Source organism: Lissotriton vulgaris, chromosome 9, assembly GCF_964263255.1.
Source record: "Lissotriton vulgaris chromosome 9, aLisVul1.2, whole genome shotgun sequence".
NCBI lineage: Eukaryota > Metazoa > Chordata > Amphibia > Caudata > Salamandridae > Lissotriton > Lissotriton vulgaris.
The window spans coordinates 1105959447-1105983636 of NC_141697.1; the positions used below are offsets into that span (position 1 = coordinate 1105959447).

General features: G+C 41.5%; 1 protein-coding gene across 1 annotated transcript in view; it reads right to left on the reverse strand.

Moving 5' to 3' along the window:
• The window catches only part of ADAMTS9 (ADAM metallopeptidase with thrombospondin type 1 motif 9), a 914249-nt gene that overhangs the window by 421019 nt on the left and 469040 nt on the right, over positions 1-24190 (reverse strand). The window contains exons 18-22 of the mRNA XM_086939088.1: positions 19700-19866; positions 19489-19618; positions 17075-17201; positions 7870-8080; positions 4231-4395 (exon numbers count right to left, since the gene is read on the reverse strand). Coding sequence (XP_086795214.1) covers positions 4231-4395; positions 7870-8080; positions 17075-17201; positions 19489-19618; positions 19700-19866 — 800 coding nt within the window. The remainder of the gene's footprint in view (positions 1-4230; positions 4396-7869; positions 8081-17074; positions 17202-19488; positions 19619-19699; positions 19867-24190) is intronic.

Here is a 24190-nt window from a genome sequence, read left to right on the forward strand (position 1 = left end):
AGTGAATTACAGCCAATTTAGTTTTTCACTATTGTAAGGCTATCTGTTCTCTTAGGCCAATATGGGCTGCTGGAATTATTACACCCTATAATCCCAGCAGGCTCAGGGAACATGGTAGAAAGTCAAGTTTAGTATGCCTGAACCTAGAATAATAAAATACATCTTTTAGTAAAGTTTATTTTAATATCCTGTGTTTGCAAATGCTACTTTTAGAAAGTTAGCATTTGCTTGCCTAACCATTTCAGCCCGCCTCTGCTAGGATGTGTATCTGCTGTCTGGGTTGTGTGAGTGACAGGGCTGGGGGATGACAGGTGGTGAGTGCAAGGATTACACCTTAGTCGGAGGTGGGAGTGCCCCTGGACTCTGAATAGGACTGTGCTCTGCCACCACAATGCTGGCTCCGCCTCCTGGGGAGCGACTGATGACTCTGCCCGACACATGGCCCAGGAAGAGGGGAGACTGTCAACAAGATACTCTTGGCTGTACTTGTCATCTGAATGCTGGCTCCACCTCCGCGGAGCGTCTGATGTGCCTGCCCCTCACACTGAAAGGAGAAGCCAGAAACAGCACAGCAGAGTGCTCCAAAACTGAATTAGGATATGCAAAGGCCCCCCTGGCCTGAAAAGACAAAGGAAATGCTGTATAAAAGTAGGAGCCCTGCTCCTTGCAAACTAGAATCCTGTTTCCCACAACGAACCTCTGCCCGACTAGAAGGAGAAGAAGACGCTGGAAGGACTGGCCTGCTGATTGCCTTGCTGAGGAAGGAGAGGAGATGACTTGTTGAAAAGACTTTGTAGACTTTCTCCAAGGGCTTGACTGAGCTTGCCCCCTGAACTGAACCCCAGGACCAGTGGGTTCATTGTGTCTTCGCTCGTTTCTATCTACAAGCCGTGTGTGCCTCCCGCCGGAGTTGAGTCTGCGCCCCTCATCGCCCCCTCCTAGGGCTGTGGCACTTGGGAGCTCGCCTGCCCTTTACCCGTGAGAGCCTCGCTCCTTGGAGTCGCTCTCTGGCCCCGGGTCAGGCTGCCTGCTCCTCTGCCCCTGCCTGCCACTGGAGCTCGCTGAATTGCTCATTCGCCCCTTCCCGCCGGAATTTCCTCGAGGCCGGTGACCTACGCCGAGACGGCAGCCCGCACGTAGGACAATGCCCTGCTGTCCCCGCTCACCAACCCGAGGAGTTTGCAGGCCGTGCCGCTCGCCTGTTGGGAGACCCCAGTACCATCTGTACCGAGGTCGTGGGCCGCGCCCGCCTGTGCACACACACACCCGCCGCAGACGGAAATCCCAAGGCACCGACCGGACCGAGTTGCACTGTCCGTGCACGGCTCGTCCTCCCAAGAAGAAATCCAAGTCTCTACCAAAGATCCTGCAACGGGCTCGGGGCCCGCAACGTTTTATTTCCCTGTGCGCCTCTCACCACAGGTACGTGCCTACCTCTGGGGAGCCCGTCCGCGAGGCGCGCCCTACCGATAAAGGCTCCTGTCCGGTTCGGAGCGCACAGAAGAGGTGCGACTCGTACCCGGAGCCCCGCTAGAAGCGTACAAGTCAGACGGACTGCCCCGTATGCCTCGTAGCTGGGAGCGGTACGCGACATACACTTGCTCACGCCAGATGCGTGAGCCGCGGTAGGGCTGTGCACATTCTTCCCCGGGAAAGCGCGCCAGAGTGCTACGAAGCGTCCCGTGAGTCCCAGAGAGGCCTCTAGGAACTAGTATCCAAGAATAAGCCTCTTATAGACCATAAGACCCCCAGGATCCAAAAGAACTATCTTTGAAGTAAAGAGAGACTAAAAGGAAGCAGCTATTAATTCAAAAGAACACTTGCCATTTTTCTATGATCTTGTGGCCTAACAAAAATCGTTATATTGGTCTTGTGATGAGTCTTGCCTGAACAAATATATTTTTATATAAAGGAACCGTACTTTTACATAAGCACAGCCTGGTGTCCATTTGTGGGGGGATTGGTATATTTACTGTGTATATGATTACAAATGCTTAACCCAATAACGCCTGAAGAATAGCCTTGGCTGCTCACGCCACGCACCTAGAGGGTGAGCAAGGGTAATTATAAGGGGTCATCCTTCTCCCTGACTTAGAGGAGAGGGTCCCTGCTTGTCACAAGTGAATACTTGCGCCAACCAGAGACCCCCAATTCTAACAATGCCATTGGCTCAAACTTGTGTAAATGTGAGACCTGTTGCATTGCAAATGCTTGTTTGTATTCACTATCACACACTGTCCCGGTCTGCGCTGGGCATGGCCACTTCAGGGATGGGCATAGCTACTTCAGTGTGTGCATGAGGAGACAGGCACTTTTCTACATATAATGGCCAAAGGAGGGTTCTGTAAATTAAGCTAAACATTGCAACATTGTTGGGTAATTTTCGTGTCATAGTTCAGCAAAATAATTTTGAACATTTGAGAACATGCAATATAAAATGCAGCAATATGTCCTTTGGTTCACCAATATTAAGAAAACTCTTGTTCATTCAGTCATCTCTATCACACAGATTCAACCAAGGGGGACACAATTATAATTGAAAAAGCAGAGTGCCAACACACATGAAAAAATATTGGAAATATTATATATCAATTTCATAAAAGCATATAAAACAAATGTAGCAAGTTAAAACAAAAAAACTGTTAATTATGCGTAATTCATGTTTTTCAAAATAGAAAAAGATTACACCATAAGTTGACAAACAGACATAAAAAACATAAAAAGACCAAATCCATGTAAATTAGCGTTTGGGCTGGAACATGATATACAGGGAACAATCAATAACTAGTGTGATAGCCCACTACACGGATTATGATACTAGTGCGTCGACATGTTTCGATGGTATTATCTTGAATTAAACCACCTTTATCAACGCACTAGTATCATAATCTGTGCAGTGGGCTGTCACACTAGATATTAATTGTTCCCTGTATGTCAGGTTCCAGCCCCAATGCCACTTTACACAGATTTAGTCTTTTTATGACAAAGTGTAGTGTCTTTTAATACTCTTGTCTTTATTTCTTGTAATCCAATTTGACGGTTTGTCAATTTATAGTGTAATCTTTTTCTATTTTGAAAAACATGAATTATGCATGATTAACTGTTTTCTTCTTTTAAATGGCTGCATTTGTTTTATATGCTTTTAAATAAATTGATATATAATATTTTCAATGTTTTTTTGTGTGTGTTGGCACACTGCTTTTTAAATTGTAACTGTGTTCCCCTTGGTTGAAACTGTGCGATAGAGATGACTGAATGAAAAAGAGTTTTCGTAATATTGGTGAACACAAGGACATATTGCTGCTTTTTCTAGATTGAACCCTAGTCCTTTGGTGAACAAAGGGTCCCTCTTGTTCTATTAGGAAACATGCTATATAAGACATAAGCATATGTTGTATAGGAGCAATACTAGTGTTTCCCAAACTGTGGGTTGCGCCCTGATTTTTCATGGGTTAGGAATGTCCAAGCGAGCAGTAAAATAAATTGCTTTAAATTCTGTGTTTATCTTCTGACAAAGTGCTGCTTATTCTTTAAACATGGGAATTGGTATTTAGTTTTCTTTCTCTGACTATAAAGTAACAGGAGTTTTTAAAGTGAATTGTGAGAGAATCTTGCTGCAGTACAGGGTGTGTAAAAGGAAAGTCTAGGATGTCCTGTTTCTGCAACACACAGCAAAATGTAGATACCTGTCCATAAACTATATGAATTCAGCAATTAGAAAAGCAAAATAATGAAGCACATTGTTTTGTAATTCTAAAATGTCCTGGAAACAGAAATTTTAATAAGATCAAAATAAATCAAGAACCCCAATTTCGACGCATTATCATTTGTGTGCTGTAAAGTTTTATGAGTAAAACTATGTTTGTGCAAACTTGCTTCCCATTTGAATTTAGAATATGCTATCTGTAAATCACAATATGCTACCGCACAATGCTTTAGTTACATTGAAAAAACTGCCCTGTCTCATACCGATTAAAGGTAGGTGGGTCGCAAATGTTTGTCTTTCTAAAAAATGGGATGTGGTGCTAAAAAGTTTGGGAATTACGGATACAAACCTAGTTCATAAAGTGTGACCCCCCCCCCTAAACACTCAACTGATTTGAAAAAGATGTAGTGGAAAGTCAAATGGGAGAGAACCTGAAAAGGAATAGCATTCTCTATTGAAAATAAATATTCTGGCTACAGTTTGTTTCTGATTTTATAAATGTTCTCATGTTCTTGCTCACTTACCTCAGACCAATCACCCGTTTTCCACTGTGGACATAAAAAGTCACTACAGCGTTGAACTGTTAGCCTCTCTTGAATGCTGCATTTGTTGTCATCTAGGACTTCATTCAAAGAGTTCATGCAGATTGCTTCTCTTCTCCGTGAGCCGCTACCACAACTTTTCGAACACTTGTAGAAATATATAAAAATGCATCTTTATTGGTAACCTAGCTAGTTAAAGAACATTTGATGGTTTATTTTTCGCAATAGAACCAAATGTGCCTATGAGCACATTGTGGGTGAGACAACAAATTGATCAATGGAGCATCATTATGATTGTTATAAGGCATATAATGGTGAATGTGTATGCCCAGCTATGTTAAATGCAATGGTAAGTAATATATTACCTATGATTATTTTTCTCCTGCAGAATTCCTGAAAAAAGACTGGTGACCTATAGACGATAAACAATCATATAAGCTAACTATCAAATTAATCCACAGTCACTTACTAGGTGCTTATACCTTTTTGTTGGTTTTGTAAACTTCTAGTTGAGTAAACTTCTAATTGTAGAACGTATTACCATCATCTCTAATGTAGTTTATAAAACAGAGGTGCTGGTCTGTATCGTGTAAATATCTATACATTTCTTTTCTCTCTCTACACTGCACAAGTTAGCACTTTTCTAATCTGTGGCATGCTACTAACCTTGTGGGATCTTGTGGAATATTACCATGTAGTCACGCACCGGTATGAGTAAATATGTAGAGCAAATCTAAATTATTAATAAAAAACATAATCTTTTCCACCACCCTGATAGTTATAATAATTGTTTCACTTTCAGACATCCCACGTCTCTATATAGAGTCTCAATACATCCTGGTCCTGAGGAAGGTGGTCTTTCCACTGAAACACGCGTAGACCATATATGTCTATGAGAAGTGGTCCTTGGAAGCTTAATCCATCGAGCTGGGTGTTTTGGATACAACTCAATCTGCTCTCTCACAACTATCCTGGGACCCCATACAGGGTTGAAACTCGTTTCCTCTGTATGTTGTATGTGTAGTGTAGAACTGTAAGAATGAGGTTTGAAAGAGTGTGAATATTGACAAAGAATGACGAGGTTGGTTCAATTTTTCTGTTTTGGGAGGTCTAATTTTATATATTTCTGTATGATACTTCAAAGAAATAACCTTTGAAAATTAAAAATGTAATGACTGGGAAAAGATCCACAATTGGGGTTTGGGTCTCACAAAATGGAGTTAATCATGTGGGCCTGGCAGCTGCTACAGCTACTGAATCCTCTCTCACACCCTAATTGTGGATCTTTTCCTAGCCATGGCCAGTTGAGTGGAAACAAGGCTGTACCACGTGGCTAAGCTGAATTTGAAGACTTGTGTTCTCCCCATTATGGTCACTGGTAAAACCACATATTAAAGTGGACACTGTTCACCTATCAGAGTGGAGCCATTGGGCCCTTCCGCCTCATGGAATTATCCTGGTCTATTCTCTCAGCGGGGTGACTTCGGCATCCAGGTCGCCCCTTCACCTTCATAGTCCTAATGAAGACCCGCGTTTGAGGCATTCAGTGGCACCTTTCCCTCCCCATGTGTCAGGTCAAAACGTCAACGCTCTTTAATTAAGCCTGGATCGCTTGGATATCTGTGCAGAGTGGCAATAGTAACTTAACAACTGGATCACTTCTAGATGCGATATATGTTATTAGAAATTGTATACCGCACAGGCTTCCATGTAAAATAAAATGATTTGCAAAAAGGTCTAAAGGAGCCCCCCTTTTTTGCTTTACTTTTTTCTACTCCTTATCCACACGAGCACCTCTCTGAGCACTCATCTCTCACTTTATCCACTTGTGGATCTAAGAGTTTTCAATATAATGCGTAAATAATAATGTTGTTTGAGACTGACTTATATGTAACTAAACATTTCGAAATGCAATTATGTGTATATGTCTTAATCTTGTGGTTTTGAAATCTTGTCTGCTGCCCTAAACTCGCAACTGTGGATTGAATCTACGAGACTGCTTTTCTTCTTTTCCATATAGTGGCAGGAGATCTTTTGATATATTCAGTTCTCCTATGCCTCTTGTTGATTTTTCCTATCGGACCATTGTTTGTCTGTATCATGCCTTCCCTTAAGCATCATCATGCCTTCCCTTAAGCATCGACCGTCTAAGAACAATAAACAGGCAGTTTGAGGTCTAGAGCTACAGATGATATTTGTATCTTATATTTGATTTGAATCTTCCTTTTTTAGTAAATACCAATAAAGAAGTTTCACTAATTGCTCAGATATCTTAGTTATTTTATTAAGAATGTCTTTGCAGCAAATGTAATGTTTATCTCAAGAAGGAAATTGGCCAACATGTGTTTCACGACTTCTGATGCCGTAACTGTGAGTCAAATCAAGGCGGATTAGGTTATAAGGCCGCAAATTAACTATATATACATATAAAAAATTGCATTCCAAAATTGGAATCACACGGCATTTGATTTTTTGGGAGATTGAATAATTCAATGCTTATCTATGTGTCACAATTTTTAAAACTGGATAACTGAACACTGTGAAGACGTTTAGTTCCCTTTTTAATACTTAGTTATCTTTAGGCCCTGATGAAGTGACATTGGAAGTTGTGAAACATGTTGGCCTATTTCCAGCTTAATATAAATATTACATTTGTTACAAAGACATACTCAATAAAGTAATTAAGATAACTGAGATATTGGAGAAGCTTCTTGGTGGTATTCACACAAAAAAAGTCATGCATGGTATAGACAAACCACATTTTGCTCTCTGAGCATATTTCCACAGTATCTTCATGGGTTTCTGCATTTAAGTCATCAAAAAAGCAATTTGACAAACCTCTCAACCTCAGTTACAATCTGGTGTGGAATAATTTTGTAAATAAACAAACTTGGTTATAGTTAAACAATGTTTACATCTGTTTTGATGATTAGGCCTATTCCATACATATTCAAAGAAGAAATACAATAACTATTTTAGATGATTCACTAAAACCATTTAAGAAAATAACAGTATTTTGTATAGCACCATAAGAAATACTAAGAAGTGAACTAATATATACTCCTGCATGGGCATCTGTATTGTGCTGTACATCAAGAATTGTTAAAGTAACATGTAGGCGCTCATTACACATTTGTCGGAATAAGGTGAGGTACTTACCACCTGGTAAATACCATTACCCCCCAGGGTGAGGTATTTACCCTGTGTGGGAAATACCTACTACTCAGAGTTTTCAAGATCATCGGAAATTATGATTGACCATTTCTTTGTTGAATTTGCTGAGAAATATTGTTAGTATAAAAAAAGCCACCCAAGAACAGCAGCAAACTCTTGTCGATGAGTAATTTACTAACAGGAACTGCCACCAGTGTGCCAGACAAAACAGTATACAGCCCGATGACATCACATTCAGAATGGATGGAGCTGTGATTGGAGATATTTGACGCTACCTGGTGGTGGGGGATAAATACTGCCAGGGAAAAATGTTACTGGGCCCAGTCTGGCAGCTGGAAATATTTGTAAGTGGAGTAATATTCTGGAAAATCTATCCTTCAGAATCAGGAGTTTATGTCACACCAAAAAATTGGACAAAGCAATTTTGTAGCTATAAAATTAACTTACATCTGACCATGGTGAATATCGCCAGCCTCCAATGTTACAATCTCCAGAACACTTCTCTCTAGTACTTGGCTTGGTCAGACCATTGCAAAATCGGTCATCAACTTTTTCTGTTTTACCTTCCGACCTGATATACTTTGAACAGTAGATATCCAAAGTTCTGTAACCCACTCCACACTGTGCAGTACATTCACTCGTTCGTGCAACATGCCACCTACATGCAATAAAGAGAGAATACTTGTTCAACATATGGAACTGAATTATTTTCTGAGGATGACAAAAAATCATAACGATACTGGTAATTTCTATCACTACAGTTAATTAATGTACATAGTAACTCATATAATAATACATTTCTAAACCCTATTCACTGGAATTTAAGGTGCAAATATCTAGAAGTTACTAAAGCTGACATACATTTTAAACAATAATTCACTAAATAGCTACACGCTGGGACCCGCCAAAGTCTAGGAACAGGTGCAAACACTGCTTGTGACTGATTTCGGAAATTTAGTTGAGCAAAATTTGCACTTAGACCCATGGTACTTTCAAACCTATCCAGTCATTACCTGGAGATATTTACGTGGGGAATTCATGTTAAGAAAAAAGAAAGCATGTAATAGCGAAAGGAAGTAAAACCTTATGTTACAAACTTGCAACCATAAAAAGGGACATAAAAACCCTCCCGAGGTAAAAACGACACTGTGTGATACTAGTTTTTCCGAGTAGTTTTTGCACATCAAAAAATTGAGGGACTCAGAATGAGCCCATAAGTGGCCATCAATAAAATTCAACATCAGTGTCAAACTGCTATCATAACTGCAAATTACATCAGACACATAGTTTACTTAGATTTTTTTCACGAATATTGTTTCATGTGACAAGGCTATAATCACACTTTACTAAATACAGTTTCAAAAGGTACTGACGCCCATTTAAAAAAAATGAAAATGTATCTTTCTAAACTAGGAATAAAGGAGACATCAAAACCTGGACAATTCAAACTGGACTAGAAGTAATGCGAGCAAAAGTTCAAATACAGAAGGCAAAATAGTGACAAAGAATCAAGAAAAAAAAGCCTTCTCAGCGGGTCTCTGTTGGAATATCGTCTACAGAAATACTGTCTGTTATAAATGCCGAGTCCTAAATGTTATTTACATGAATACCGTCCAATTGTTAATAGATTTTCAGTTATTACCGGCAGTGGGGCGCTAATTTTATAAACAATATTCAGTACATATTCTTATGTCAGACGATATTCTGACAACAAAATAAATGTATTGTAGGTCCAAGATGTGACAACTGGGGCTGCCAGAGATTAGCCTTAATATTATCACAGGTGGGAGAACTGCCTTCTAATTGTGTGAAGCTGATCTCTTTGTACAGTGATGTGATTTTAACCTTATTGCACTTGTCAGATCCCACAGAACACTTAAGGTTTGTGCATGGCTCAGGTAAGGAGTTGGTGCAGTAGATTAAAGGGCTAGGTATGCACTATATACTCTTCTAGCATGATGGTAAGGAAAATACCTGCTTTCCACATGTTGGCAGACACAGAATTAGAGTTGGTGTCAGATAAAATGGATTCAAAAGCAAGCACCTCTACCATTTCCACTATAAACATGTAACCATAATGAATTAAACAAGTGAAGACCTGAAAGAGAATTAATATGTCCATGCCAACTCAACCTACCTTCAACTCTCATAATAGTCTCCTGAACAAGAATTTGAGGGAGGACTGTTGATAGGTCCGTATGGCAGTCTTAGCCATTCATGGAACAGGGGAGGTGTAGATATCAATTAATCTTGCAATAAGGAAGTTGACACATTCAATGGCATACCAAACCCGAGGGGAGCACCCCTGCAAGATATGCTGAAGGGGCCCCTCACACTCACATCAGCAGGGGTTGAGGGTGTCTCTTACAGTATGTGTAAGCCTGGGGGCCCCAACGCACCGCATGGGCCTTTGTTACACCCCTGGACACATTGATTCAGGCCGTTTTGGCTCTGCAAGTTGGCAAATCTGGAACCTGGTGCTTTTTCCTATAGCATATATATGAAATGGCTAGATTACAGGTGAGACATGGTAGTGCCTCTGCCCAGGCAGACTACCACCTATAGTAATTTGAGATCTTTGGCTGCCTTTAAAGGAGCTGCCACCAAGCATTCAAAATCTGCTGAGTGGAAGCTGTGTTTCATGCAGCCGCTCAGCAACCTTTTTGTTTTACAAAACAAATGCCCAAAGCGGGAGTTTGTTTTTGTAAAACAAATGAAAAATGACTCTGACAGCCTAGGAACATCCTATTTGGTCATGATACTGAGTGACGTGTTTGTTTAATTTTCAATTATATTTTTAAATTTGTACAATAGACACTCTTTTGGTTTAGTTAAGTACACATTGGCTACAGCTTGAACAAGAATAAGTAAAGGAATGTCTTAAGAATGTCTCAGTGAAGAGGGCCAATGTGCATTTTGGCAAATGTGAGACATCTGGCAATAACTGGTAGATGTCCAGTCCACCCTATACACAGTTTATGCATAGTTGCACATTGTAAAAAGGTGATGGGCGATCTTCACATTTTTGATGGAACTCCTGCACCCTTCAAACTGTAAATAAGTACCAAAGTCTTTCAGGCTCTAACATAAATTACAGGTAAATACAGGATAACAATTGGCTAAAAGCCTTCAAGGATTGCTATATATCAGAAGTCTCAAATTGTAAGGTTTTATTTAAATTGGTTCAAGAAGGTCATGCACTTTTGCCTTCTCTTTAGTGGGAGGCTGGACAGGGATAAATGTATGGCTGTCAAGATTGTAAGTTTTCATTGGCCACTCAGGCAACAAATGAATAACTTTAAGAGTTGGAGTAACATTTTCCCGCCAATCTAGCAGACTAGCTATGGTTGCTGGATTCTTTTGACTTGCAAATGATTTTGCACTCTTCAAAGACCCACAACAAACTGTCCACACAAAGTAATCCAATGTGGTCAACACTAGTTTTCGAACCAGAATATCTAGTTTTTTTTCAAACTGGTCAGAAAGATAAACTGGTGTAAAGAATTCAATTGGTACACTTGAGGCTTAACTAGAAAGGGCACCCCTTTAAACAACATTTCTTGAGAGCCATACATGTAGTGGTCTTCCCTCTCACATGCTGTATTTGACACTGAGAAATTAAATAGAAGCAACATTAGTTTATGGAAATCACAGGGAAAACTTTAGCTAAGCAAAGTTGACATGAATTACATATCAAGGGCCTCATTTCAGAAAGTCAGTTAGGAATATCATCAGCTTTAATTGGTTATAATCGCTCCTATAGAGTGCTCAACTAAATTCACTCTGCGGTGCTACGTCCCGTGGTAAATGCATTAATTCCGGCAGCAAATGCATTATTGCCAACAATCCACGTCATAAAAACTACTGACAAGAAATGATGGATAGTTCCACCCAAAATATAATCACAGCCGTTCTTAAAATAAGCCGAATGTATAACCAGCTTCTGCACGACAAGCGTTTTTTATGTGCGATCACAATGCACTGGAGGTGTTTTGGTCCTGCAGGGAATAGTTGCTGATCACCAAGATAAATGTATTTTTCGACTAGCAGTATTCTACTCCGAAGCAGTAAGTTTTACCACAGCTGCATTTGTAGCTGCCATAAGAACGCAGATGTCTTCCACTTGCTGTTTTTTAGGTCGAAGCCTAGCGTAAGACTGCGCACATGCGCAGTCTCGCTGGCGAGATCTTATGATCTGAGGAGCTTTCACTAGCGGGCTTTAAGCCCGCCCCTCTTTCCCATTGGCCAGCATCACCGTTTATGCTAAACGGTGGCCGGCCAACTTGGACGGGCTCACTTGACTTACTGCCGTCACAAAAAGGATTCTTATCTTTATGAGGCCATGTGTTTCAAACACATGTCCTAATAAAGATAAGGTCCGGCACAATCCTCTTTTGTTTTCGGGACCAGCTAAAATGAAAACCGAGCAGAGCACACGCTGCTCCACACACACATCCCTGCACAGAAAGGAGGGAGTGTCGTTTTTAACCTAGCACCAGCCAGCCATACCCTAGCACTGGCACAAGGGGCAAGACGGATAGCGCTGGGGCACGCCCGCACCTAACTCCCCCCTCCTGAGACACCACTGAACCGGCAGTCATTGTTCGAGGCTTCGCTGTGCATTGCGTCTCCAGCCTCACCACCTGTCTCATTATTTATAATGCTCGGGGTGTGCAGACCATGGAGGTGTCATCGTGTTCAGGTATGTGCCTCTCAGTTGGATCCATCACTGCTTCGCGACCAGTGAGAGATGACGCCTTGCGCCGGATGGCAGGGGAGGGAGCGAAAATACAGTCCACTTCCTCGCTGTCACCTGCCCCATTACTCCTCCTCCAGGCTCTCTATGACTTTATGCTTACCCCCTCCCCCAGCCCCCTCATGCAGCCGCTCTCTGCTTGATGCATGTGGTCCCCTCCCCTCTACGTACTGCATCTTCGGCTTCCCCCTCCCGCCCCCTCCTGAATGCCCCATGCTCGTCAGTCACCACGTCTGGTCTCTGTGCCTTGTCTCTTGCCGCCGAGATACTGGACATTTTCATCTTGATGTTTTTCGCCATCATCGGGCTGGTGCTGGTCTATTACATCATCTACATGCTGTGACCGGAGCCAGAGCCCCCGACTCCCTCTCCTGCCCCCACGCACGTACATTATAGCTCCCTGCTAGCTGCACCTCACACTTAATGGTAGACCCTGAAGGGCTGCAGCCAACGGGCCGTGACTGAGGGGAAACGCCGAAATAGAGCTGCCCCATCCGGTGTCCAGCTGTGCCTGTAACTGTTTGCGGGGTGAGCCGAGCGAAGGGGGTGCGGGCGTCGTGTAGAAATAAACCTCACAGTGCCTGCGATGATAACAAAAACACCTCTTTACTTCCTGTCCCCTCAGCAGTCTTTCCACTTTGCCGGACACTGCGGGATGCGGATCTTTTATCACTATATATTGTGGGAGGCGTGCATGCGTTGTGTTGGGTAATGCATTCTGATGGACGAGTTTCTTTGTGTGTTGTTGTTGTTGTACTATCATTACATGGACTTTATCATGCGTTTGTGATCTTTGTTTGGACGATTAAGCCTTACTTCCTAAACCAGGGTTAGCGTCCCTCTGCCTAGAATGTTGTGCTTTCGTTAACATTTTAGGTGAACTCATGTTTACTTGTAAAATTTCACTCACCTTTGTGTTAGTAAGGATGTAATTGCGCTGTTGAGCATGGAACATGCATGCAATACAAAGTGTTTGTTGAAATTTTCAGAATTATCATAGGGCAGTGTGTTCTTTTCCCACATGCCTCTGTGTCGAAGGAAATAAATCGCCCGTACCTTTGCTGTGTCCCTCACTGGAGCAGCGCGTGTCATCTATGGGATCCTCTTTCCAATGGGGAACTCAGAGGGATGATTTCAGGAAGGGTGGGCTCGCCTTTTATCTGAGTCTATTTTTAGAAACACTTGCCATTTCCATATTTAAAAGTCATACCAGAGAGTGAGAATGGCAGTAAGCCCGGGTTACAAAAGGAGATGTGCGTGTGTATGTGTACGCACGCCTAGTATGCTTGTGGGAGAGAATGCGCATGTTTTGTGTGTGTCTGTAAAATGTGTATCCGTGCGTTTCTATGTTTGTGTAGGTGTAGAGGGCAAAGGTTCTGCAATCCTACCTATTTGTGTGTGCTTCTTTGTGTGTTTATCTCTCCAGGACTGCCACGATGTAGGTTTGTTTTAGTGTACGTGTGTGTGTCTGTGGGCCTATTAATGTATTTCTATACGGGCATTCGTGATTGTTCATCACCCCGAGGTTCATTTGTGCCCACATGTAACAGTTTGTGCTTGAATGTGCATGTGTGTTTTCACAGAACCGGCCCATGCTTGGCCTTTACAAATGCCTCTCCTAAATGCTGATTAAATTGGAGTTAAAAATAAACTTCTTTTCCACACGATCCTTTCGTCCCCGGCCCAGATAGGCATGTTCTTGCCTCTGGCAGTGGGTGGGGGAAATGTCTGCTTACCCACTGCAGCCGCATACCCCTTGGGCAGCACAGGTGCCCGGTGAAAGTTCAGCCACCAGGAGCGTGGGCGGGAGATACTTATTCAAAGACGGTGCTGCTGCACACCCATCTAGCGCTGGGATTTAGAAGTTTCCTAAAGCCGCCCTCCGCCAGCCAGGACTGTGTAACTGGAGCAGACGGACACGCTCTCTATAATATATCCTCTGGGACAAAGATCTACCAGCTCATAAAATAACTTGCATTTTGTAAAGCACAAATTCTTCTTGGTGGTGAAATATTAAATGTTTATTGGTACGCAACTCATTGTCTCTTTAGACTCTGCAGGATAAAATCTGAGTGGGCCCACCAGGATTCGAGTCTGCGGCCATGTGGTCAAAAAACAGATGCTTGAATAGATGCATTAGTCTACTAAGTTATCAAAACCAACACAATGCATCAGTCATCCTCAGCCCAGTTCAATTTCCTCTTACTCCTTGACTTCATGATTGTCTTTAACCATGTATTGTGTTCTGCTGCCTTTCGACTTGGTTTGCGCTCTAGAAATATCTCATGCAGACATACATACAGACCCGGTATGGAAGAAGGGACCCTTTCAAAATCTGATGAGGGGCTCTTAAAATGGCACGTGCCACCTCACAGATAAATAAAAGCCTTGCTGCACAAGCGCTGCAGGGCGCCATGTTATGCCTCTGACCAGGCCTCAGGCTTAATTGTTCCTCCATCCTGTAATTGAAATCTAGGACTGATGCGCACAACAAAGAGTTGCAAAGGGATTATGCATGTGAGGCGCATTTTCTACTGATATTCCCTCCATCTCCTTTGAACCTTTGACAGAAATAAGGATGAAAGTCAACAGAGTGTGGGAACATCTTTCGGATGCATTGCCAATGCTGTGATACACTCTAGCTTCCTACATTTGCTCCTCTCCGGATACCTCTGCGCCACAGCCCTGAAGCATAAAATAGATGCTGCTTTTCCACCTTTCAGCTGAGAGAACAACCAGCAAGAGCCAGAGTAACAGTACAAATTGCATATTTTGGTACTTTGCTGGTGCCACGTAGACTATCCAACTATTGGAGACAGGGCTGGGAATCTTCTGAGTTCCCAGTTATGTCCTTTCAGTTAGCCTTGTTGTGATCGCTATTAGGTGCTCTGGGCAAAGGGGAATAGTTGGACATCTGCTACGCTCTTCATAGCTGCAGGCTGCACCAAGAATGCATATATGTTTACACATATATAACGGCACATATATACATACATATATATGCATATATAGATATATAAAACATGTAGAGATCTATATATGCATATATCTTTACACATATATTCATACATAAACACATATACATCTATATGTGTATATGTATGTACATATATGCATATATCAGGCCACATTATATATATATATATATATATATATATATATATATATATATATATATATATATATATATATATATATATATATATATATATATATATATATATATATATATGAAACAATCTCTGCTATCTCTCGCCCGGAGCCCAGTCCTGGATACCTTCGGCGCAGATGAAGAGAGGAGACCCAAATGCAGGTGAGCAGTGTTTTTATTCAATTAGAAAAGCGGCATACCTCAGCATAACGTTTCGGCCTTCACAGAGGCCTTGATATATATATATATATATAATGTGACCAAGCTCCGTCCGTGGAACGAAACGCGTCAAGGAGGGCACTTGCTTTTGCACTTTCTGCATAATAAAATGCACTGCTGACATCGAACTTCTGTGCTGGCTGATGATTTACCATCATATTTTCGAGTTGAGGCTTTGGAGGTCTGCGCCCGCTTGAACCGCATCCAGAGCGGTTGGGATCCTGTTTGTTATATATATATATATATATATCTATATGCATATATCTTTACACATGTATTCATATATATGCACTTATATACATATTTAACATATATACACAAATCTAAATATCTATATAAATGCAAAATAAATACATGCATACATCTATACTACTATTATAAAGAGAGAACTTGCACCTTTTGGCCAGGTAAACTCGGGAACCACAGCGCCAATCTACACACCTGATACATCTATGAAAATGTCAGGGTGTGTAGATGGACATAGGCTATATGAATTTTAAAAAAAAGTAAATTAAAAAAATTAAGTTTGAAAACAAAGTAGTCCCCTGAAAGTAGCGCCAGCCGGGACCTAGCGCTGGCCGCGACGTGCGTGATGACCGCAACGCGAGGTGCGTTATGACGACGAAGGAGGAGCGGCGGTGCAGTGACGAGCGGCTGTGCAGTGACGAGCGGCGGCTCAGGTAAGGAAAGGGAAAGTTCAGTGCGAGACTGTGTGATGCAGGGGGAGGCAAAAAGGACCTTCGCAGTGCTATTAGCTGGAAGAGGCAGCAGTAAAGGAAAATGTAGGAGCGCGAGTGAGTCAGGGCGGGAGGGGGGCGGGAGTGAGTCGGGGCGGGAGGGGGGCAGGAGTGAGTCGGGGCGGGAGGGAGTCGGGCGGGAGGGGGGCCTGGTCCGTGTCCGTGCATGGGCATGCACGGACAATGTCGGGGCGGGCGGGGGCCTGGGCGGGCGGTTGTCCCTGAAGCCTCATTGCCCCCAGGCAACGCTGGGGTGGGCTGCTAGTATACATATAAATGCATACATATGCATGTATATACATGTCTACACATATATATGCACATATATACAGGCATACATAAATATGCATATATATATCGTCTATGTACATGTTTTTATTAGCACTAACTGGCCGTATGGCTTTGTATGCTGGGTTCCACAGTATAAACAAGCATTACAAATGCAATACGTGACGTCCTTTCGATAAGTTGACGCCATTTGCTTTGCTATACAATACCATTAGCAAAGCAAATGGCTTTAACTTAATCAAAGGCGAGACCTACTGCATTTTCAATGCTTGTTAAATGCTTCCAGCTAGTGGTAATTAACTCTATGGCCTTTCTGTACCACCACCAGGAAAACATACTTGCTACACAATCAGTAGTGTTTATGGTGAAGTGTTAATCTGAGCAGAGTGATCATTTAACTCTTGCGGCACTTTTTCTGTAAAGAGGGTCTAAAACATGCCTGGAGACATAAATAATTAGAAAAAAAGGAATAACAAAAGTACACATTATCTGGCTGAATACCTCAATTCACATTCAGTATTACACGGCTCGGTTATCGCATCTGGTGGGGGGATTCGATCACACCTTTGATCTGATACCACTAACTGGTCTGAGTCTCGGGTACAAATTGGTTTCTTCTTTCGTTCCCCTGAACAATAAAGCAAATATGTTAATGCACAGACAACAATCACAACCCATCAGTAAAATGTTAAGCACTTGACACAAAGAGATAAACAGAAATGAACCTCGTTATAAAGCCACGAGTCACATTTTCATTATTGCCACTTTTCATGAATCAAAAGCACTTAATATGTATTCCAAGTGTCTACAAAAATATTTAAAAGGAAGAACTAAGCATGTACCTCAGGGTGAGAATCGGCAGGCCTTGCTGCAGACAAACATCCAGGTACATGTGGCACAAAGAGAGTGGAAAAGCACACGGTCAAATTTAGAATAGAAAAGCATGCTTCACAGAACGAGAATGGACAAGAATACATGATCACAAGAGAATGAGAAGTACGTGGAATGGATGGAGTGGACAAACAAGTACAGAAATAGAAATGCAAAAAATGAGAAGGACAAGGAAGTCCAGCACAAAGCGAATGACAATAATGCGCAACAGAATGAACAAGCATGTGCATCAGACTGAGTCTAGATACTTACGTATCAAAGAAGGAACTTTTTCATGCATGTAACACAGAAGCAGAATGTCCCAGCATGTGGTAATGAACAAAATTGACATGGCGGTGCCTCATAATGAGAAATGTCAAGAACATGCTACAGAATGGGAATGGCCAAAAATGGGCCACAAAATGAAGATGAAGAAGAATGCGCAGCAAAACCTTAATAACTTTGTATGTGTCAAAGATGGAGTATAGTGGAGCATGTTATCACAGAAAGAGGGGGACAGATATTTGCCAGAGTAATAGAATGATTTAGCAATAGAAAGAAAACAACCAAGTACATGCCATCTAATGAATATGTGGAAACATGTGCCAAAGAAGGAGGATGGTCAAGCATGTGCCACACAATGAGAATGAAAAACCAAGTGCCATAACATGGGTGTAGCCAGGCAAGCACTGCAAAATTATAACAAATGTCTAAGTATGGGCTATACAATGTGATTTGAAATGTATGTATTGTAAAATGCAATGTTTAAGGCATTCTGCAAAGGCAAGAAGACGAATGGTCAAGCGTGTACCGAACAACAAGAATGGGTAAGTGCTTGTTATAGAATAGACAACAATGCATATACCACACAATGAGAAATGTCATTAAGAATGGCGGCTATTAGTTGCGGAATTAGAGGGAACAATGAGCAAGCAGGTACCACACAATCCGAATAACCAAGCACTTGCCACACAATGAGAATTATCATGCACATTTCACAGAAGAGTGGTAAAGCATGTGCTACATGCCACAGAATGAGAATGACCAAGCCTGTGGTAAGGAACTGGATGAATGCTTAAGTGTAACCACAGTGAGAATAGCAAAATTATTTACCCCACATCTAGAGGCACAAAGGACCAAGCATGCATCACATAATTAGCACAAACAAACATATGCAGCAGAATGAGATGACTATGCATTAACTATTGACAAGGAGGGATAACTACCTGGGACATTACCAAACAAACGGAATAGTGAACGTGAGTCAAAAATAAGTAGGATTGATGGGCAGGAATATGTCAACCAATGCTTAATTTATGGACAAATAAGTGCTAGGGTACAGCATACTTCTTGGGAGGCCACAGCAGCTATCACCACCCACTGTCCCTTACAGTGCTGCCAAATGCATGCAATAAACCAACCTACTTCTCATTACACTCCAACAGGTGTGACTATATTGTCTATTTCTGGCCATCCACAGATGTAAGAATCACCCAGTGGTGCAGGTGTTATTATTTGTTATGTATTTTGTATTGTTAAATCATCTGATGATGTTCAGAAATAGACAGACGGTGTCACCATGTGGTAGAATGTCATAAATATGTGCCTGTGTCAAGAAATAAGTGCAGGTGTGAGTACCTGCAAAGACCAGCACAAATTAAGTATTGTTGTCACCCATTGAAAATGATGCATAACTGTACAATTGACAAAGCATTATAGAGCACCAATGTTAATTTAATGTATTAGACCAGGTCAAAGTCAGTCCTGGAGGGCCGAATCCATGCCAAATATTTAGCATATCCCCATTTAGATAAATGTAGTTATCTTAAAATCTGGCATGGATCCGGCCCCCCAGGACCGACTTTGCAGAACCCTGTATTAGACAATGCACATGCAAAACGTGATTAATACTTCTAATAAGCACATCAAGAGATGATTTGTTAACATAAAAAAAGGAACACAGAGACTTGCCCAAAATATCATGTTCACAGTATTTTGCAAGGTATACGCAGTAACAAAAGATTCCAACGAAATACAATTCCTACCTTGGCAAAGTTTACTGCAGGCCTGCCAAGGGCCGTATGGATTCCAGAAATATTGCTGGGGCTTATCTTCTATTGGAACATTGAACGTATATCTAACATCAGGGTTATACAAATTACCCACTGACAATACCTACAAAACAATGAAATGGTAACTATTAAGCAAATAAATTGTGCTGGCGTTAGAACTAAGTTTCAAGAATGTATATGTTACCTGAAGAACTATTTCTTGCTCAATTCGATCAGTACAATTAATTCTTTCCACAGAATGATCAGATCCACTGTATTCAAGCACGGCACTCCCTACTTTAATTTCCCTTTTGAACATGCTGACGATAAAGTCTCCATTTAACAGGAAATCTCCAAGATTATTGGATAAAGCTGTTTTGGGGTAATAATGAGAAATAATTAATGGCAACGTTTTAAAAGGAATATACCATCCTATGTCTTAGGTTGTTATCGAATACAACATAGTAGACAAGAAAAATTTGGAAGTACATTTTCAGCTTCTTGGAGACCTTAAGAAGGTACCTGGGTTTACACTTTCGTTTATAAATTTGCCTAATCTATATTCAATTAAGCAACATGTTTTAGCAAATAAACCCTAAACGCCCTCATAGAACATCAATGAAAACCTAAAGGGTATGTATTATGCCCTCCAACAAACCTACATGTTCAATTATAAAGGTTTTCAGAGTATACTTGCGCACAATGCCGTAATGATCAAGTTACTTAATGGAATTCTTCAATGCTAAGGTTCTACTGTATTTGTCCAAGACCCTACTTGCTCCCACCTCACCACAGGCACCATTTGTTTCAAATAAAGCATGACTCTCTCTCCATCTCACAGGCCCCTGCCCATGAGGAGGTAAGCCCACAAATAAAGTGCGTCCGGCACAATCCTTCTGTTCCATTGAGCAAGACAACCAACGGTAGTTGCACAAAAGTTATAAGAGCATTCCCTCCACGTCCCCTTCCTACTCTAATTTATTACAATGTGAGGCTTTATATTAAAGTGGAATGTATTTGATGTGATCCTCGGATCAAGTGAAAAAAAAAATCTGTATGCATTGCCACACAGCTATTTTAATGATGAAAGAAACAAGACAAACATAATTGCAGGTTCTCAGAGCTTAACAACATAGTGTTAAAAACCATTAATCCTTTTTTAGCCCCCTCCAACCTGTAGTTGGAAACTCATGTAGGAGGCGCAGCCAGGTAATCTCCCCAGAAATATTCTCAAATGAAGGTTCCCTGCTAGAGCCTAACAGGAGGACATCCTACTACGGAGCGATCAGACCTTGTAAGGTACAATAGCGTGGAAATCCTGGATATCATCTGTCAACTGAGAGTAGAAGTTGGTTTCTTTCCCTTTCAAATGTTCTAAAATGGATATAAATGTTGCCACACAGCCTTAACAGGGATGTTCTGAATTGATTAAGAGTAACTGTGAGGTGTGGGAGCCGTTCCATAGGGATAAACTCGGAATTCCACGGTAAACTGTCATGGTGTTACAACACAGTATCAATACCCACAGGTGCAGACGTAACAGCAACTTGTTATCGGGCCGAAGTCTCAAACCAACAGTATTAACGTTATTACTACTGTCAGTACTGCAATTGTAAAGTGCGACACCAAGGGATCGCTTAGAGAAAGGGGACCTACAGGATGACTGGACTTAGCTCACCATGCACAGGCATCTTGCAGTAAATATACCATACACTTCACAAAGGCTAACAAAACAGCAGGGCTACCTGCTCCTTACTAAAGCTTCAGCCGTGGAACAGAAACCGAAGAACTACTGGTACATTGCCCTGAAACTGTGCAATCACAGATCCTATTGAAATATGAGCAATTTATTAGATGATAGGTAGCATTTTGTCAGTTGCTAGTTGGCCAGTGCAACACAACATTACAGACCCCTAATGTCCCACCCCATATCCTCTGTACCCTGCAAACACGACAAAGGGGAGAGTCCACCAAGCTCACCACATACAGGAGCACTGGTGAAGGGTAATTCGGTCATGGCATGTCAGTATAATATATACTTACACAACATGTGTGGACACCAGCATTCTTTTGTGTCATAATTTTAACATGATTGCCAACAAATGGTATTACTGGCTTAGCACTTACACATACTAGGGAAATACACCTACTTACACGCCACTGGTGGTTTACATATCAGAACAATATGTAAACTACAATGGTAACAGTGATTCAATTCTGGGGCAACTACTGATTCAGGAGGGGTAAAGGTGCTTTTACACATTGGCATACCTTCCAACTCACACGGTGCCACAGTGTGGCACACGATATTGGCTCCCATCACATGGTCTCCTGGTGAGGAGATGATTTCACAGGGTGGTGGGAAAATGAGCTAAAATCCTCTGGAAAATATTGGTTTCCCAGCTCGTTTTCCGAGGCTATGGACTGTCAACATACATAAACGGGTGTAAAAACACCCCAGGACATTGGCACCAGCCTCAGCAAGCTTTTGTTTTCTTTTTTCGAAGGAGGGGGCTTAGGGGTGGGGTGGGGTTCAAAAGTGCCTCATAGGTACTTCTTGGCATCATGCCCCGCCCCCTTCGAGGCCCCACTCCTCCTCACACTGTGAGATTATTCTTCAAGTTGGCAGGTATGCATTGGCAGTTGTACGCATACCAACATGGCTTGCGTTTTCAATACTGAGATAGCTGTTGATACTGATGGGACAATGATGATATCTATACATGTTTCTGGAGAGCAGTTGTAGAAAATGGCACGACAAATGTGTTTTACACAAAGCTAGAAAAATGTTGCATTCTTGCATAGCATTGTCATGTTACATGCTGCTGACAGCAATTGCTGATTTTGGCATGCCAAACGCCCTAGCCATTCAGAGAAGGTGAATAGATGTTGCCATTCCCATAGAGCTTTGCACGGTGCTAGAGGTCTACTATGGATACCAGAATTGTAATGGTTTTTTACATATGGAAAAATAGCAGATATTGGGAGGTAAGTGTGCTTTATATTGCTAATACGGACACTGATATAGCAATGATGCTGTAAATGTGTGCTGGCAACTGTGGATGCTGGCATTGCAATGGAGTTTTATATTCCTGGGGCAATGAGGATGCAAGCATTACAACACAGTTTAACATCTTTATGGCAATGTGAATGATGGAAAGTCAATAGTGTTTCACAACCTGTGTGCAATGTGAACTACTGGCTTGGCCAAGGTAATTTATACACTGGAAGAAATTGAAGATGCAGAAAGGCAACATTAAGAAAGCTTCAAGTCGGTCAAAACTGCGCATCAAGAACGTTACTTGGAATCCCAATAACCCAGTCAGCCAAACCAGCCTTAAAAATCCTTTATTGGCTGCCGATCGAGAGAATAAAATAAAAGGCCTTGTGCATCGCCCACAAGAATATGTGGGGAGCAGGCCCGGAAATCAACAAACCTTTCATCACTTTGTATCGCCCTAAGAGAAATCTGCGATCGCTTAACCTTAATCTCGCAGTTGTTCCCAAAATTAGGCGGACAAGAATCGGAGGAAGATCCTTTGTCTATAATGTGGCGAAACTGTGGAACATGCTTCCATTACACCTCCGCGCTGAAATTTACATCCTATCATTCGGGAAGCTTTTAAAAACATGGCTATTTCAACAAATAGCTGCTTAAACATATCGGTTTCTCTACTCAGTTGTTTAGAACTGGGATGCCCGAGGGTAGCCATGCGCTCTATAAATGTTAAATAATAATAATAATAATAATAATACTAATAATAATAATAATAATGAAGGACTGTGGGCCAGTGTGAAGGTGGCATGGCTCAGGCCCCAACCATGAACAATTCTTGACTCTTAATTTCATTTTCCTGAATTAACACTCGGCCAGAAGTACATTATCAGAGGAAGAGTGGTGCTATCTCCAGAGCATCTCTAAGCTAGCTGAACATTAGTTATCACCACTGGAACAATGGCCTATTAAGTAGATATTTGAATATTTTATCTCTTGCATAGTGACACATTAAAAATCCTACTATGAGGACTATCATTAGAGTAATTGAGCAACATCCTAATACAGTATGCTACACAATGGATTTATTGGGTAACTAACGCTCAGGTATATATTGGAAGTATTTTGAAAAGACGTCTGGACAAATAAGGATTGTCGTTTATGTGGAAAAAATTGCACATAAACGACAATCCTTACTTGTCCAGACGTCTTCTCAGAATTCTCTTACTTCCACGGGGCTAGGGGTTCCCCCCCTTTGTCATGGACAAGTGTGCTCAGTATATTCTGCTCAATTAATACGGCGAGTAAGGGATTGGGACCATTTATCCCTACATGTATTGAAAATACAGTGGAAGTATACTGGCTTATGAAGATAGCATTTCGTCATACAACATAACTTGTTCCAAAGTCATTGAATTTCCCAGCCAAGTTATCCTGAGTGCCATTGGCCAGGACAGCAATAGGGATGGTGACTATTTCCTTGCTCAATATACAAAGTTGGTGTTATTTCACAACATATATATTTTTTTCAAATGGGACATACAGTTATTAGACAATGTTTTAGATCAGAGACAACTATTTGTACACCAAGGTTCTGCATCTATAAAACAATTTTCTCAAAAGTATATACATTGTTTCATTCTGCAAAAAACTATTGCTCTTGTGTACTGTAGTGTTTCAGTATTTTATTAGTACACATAC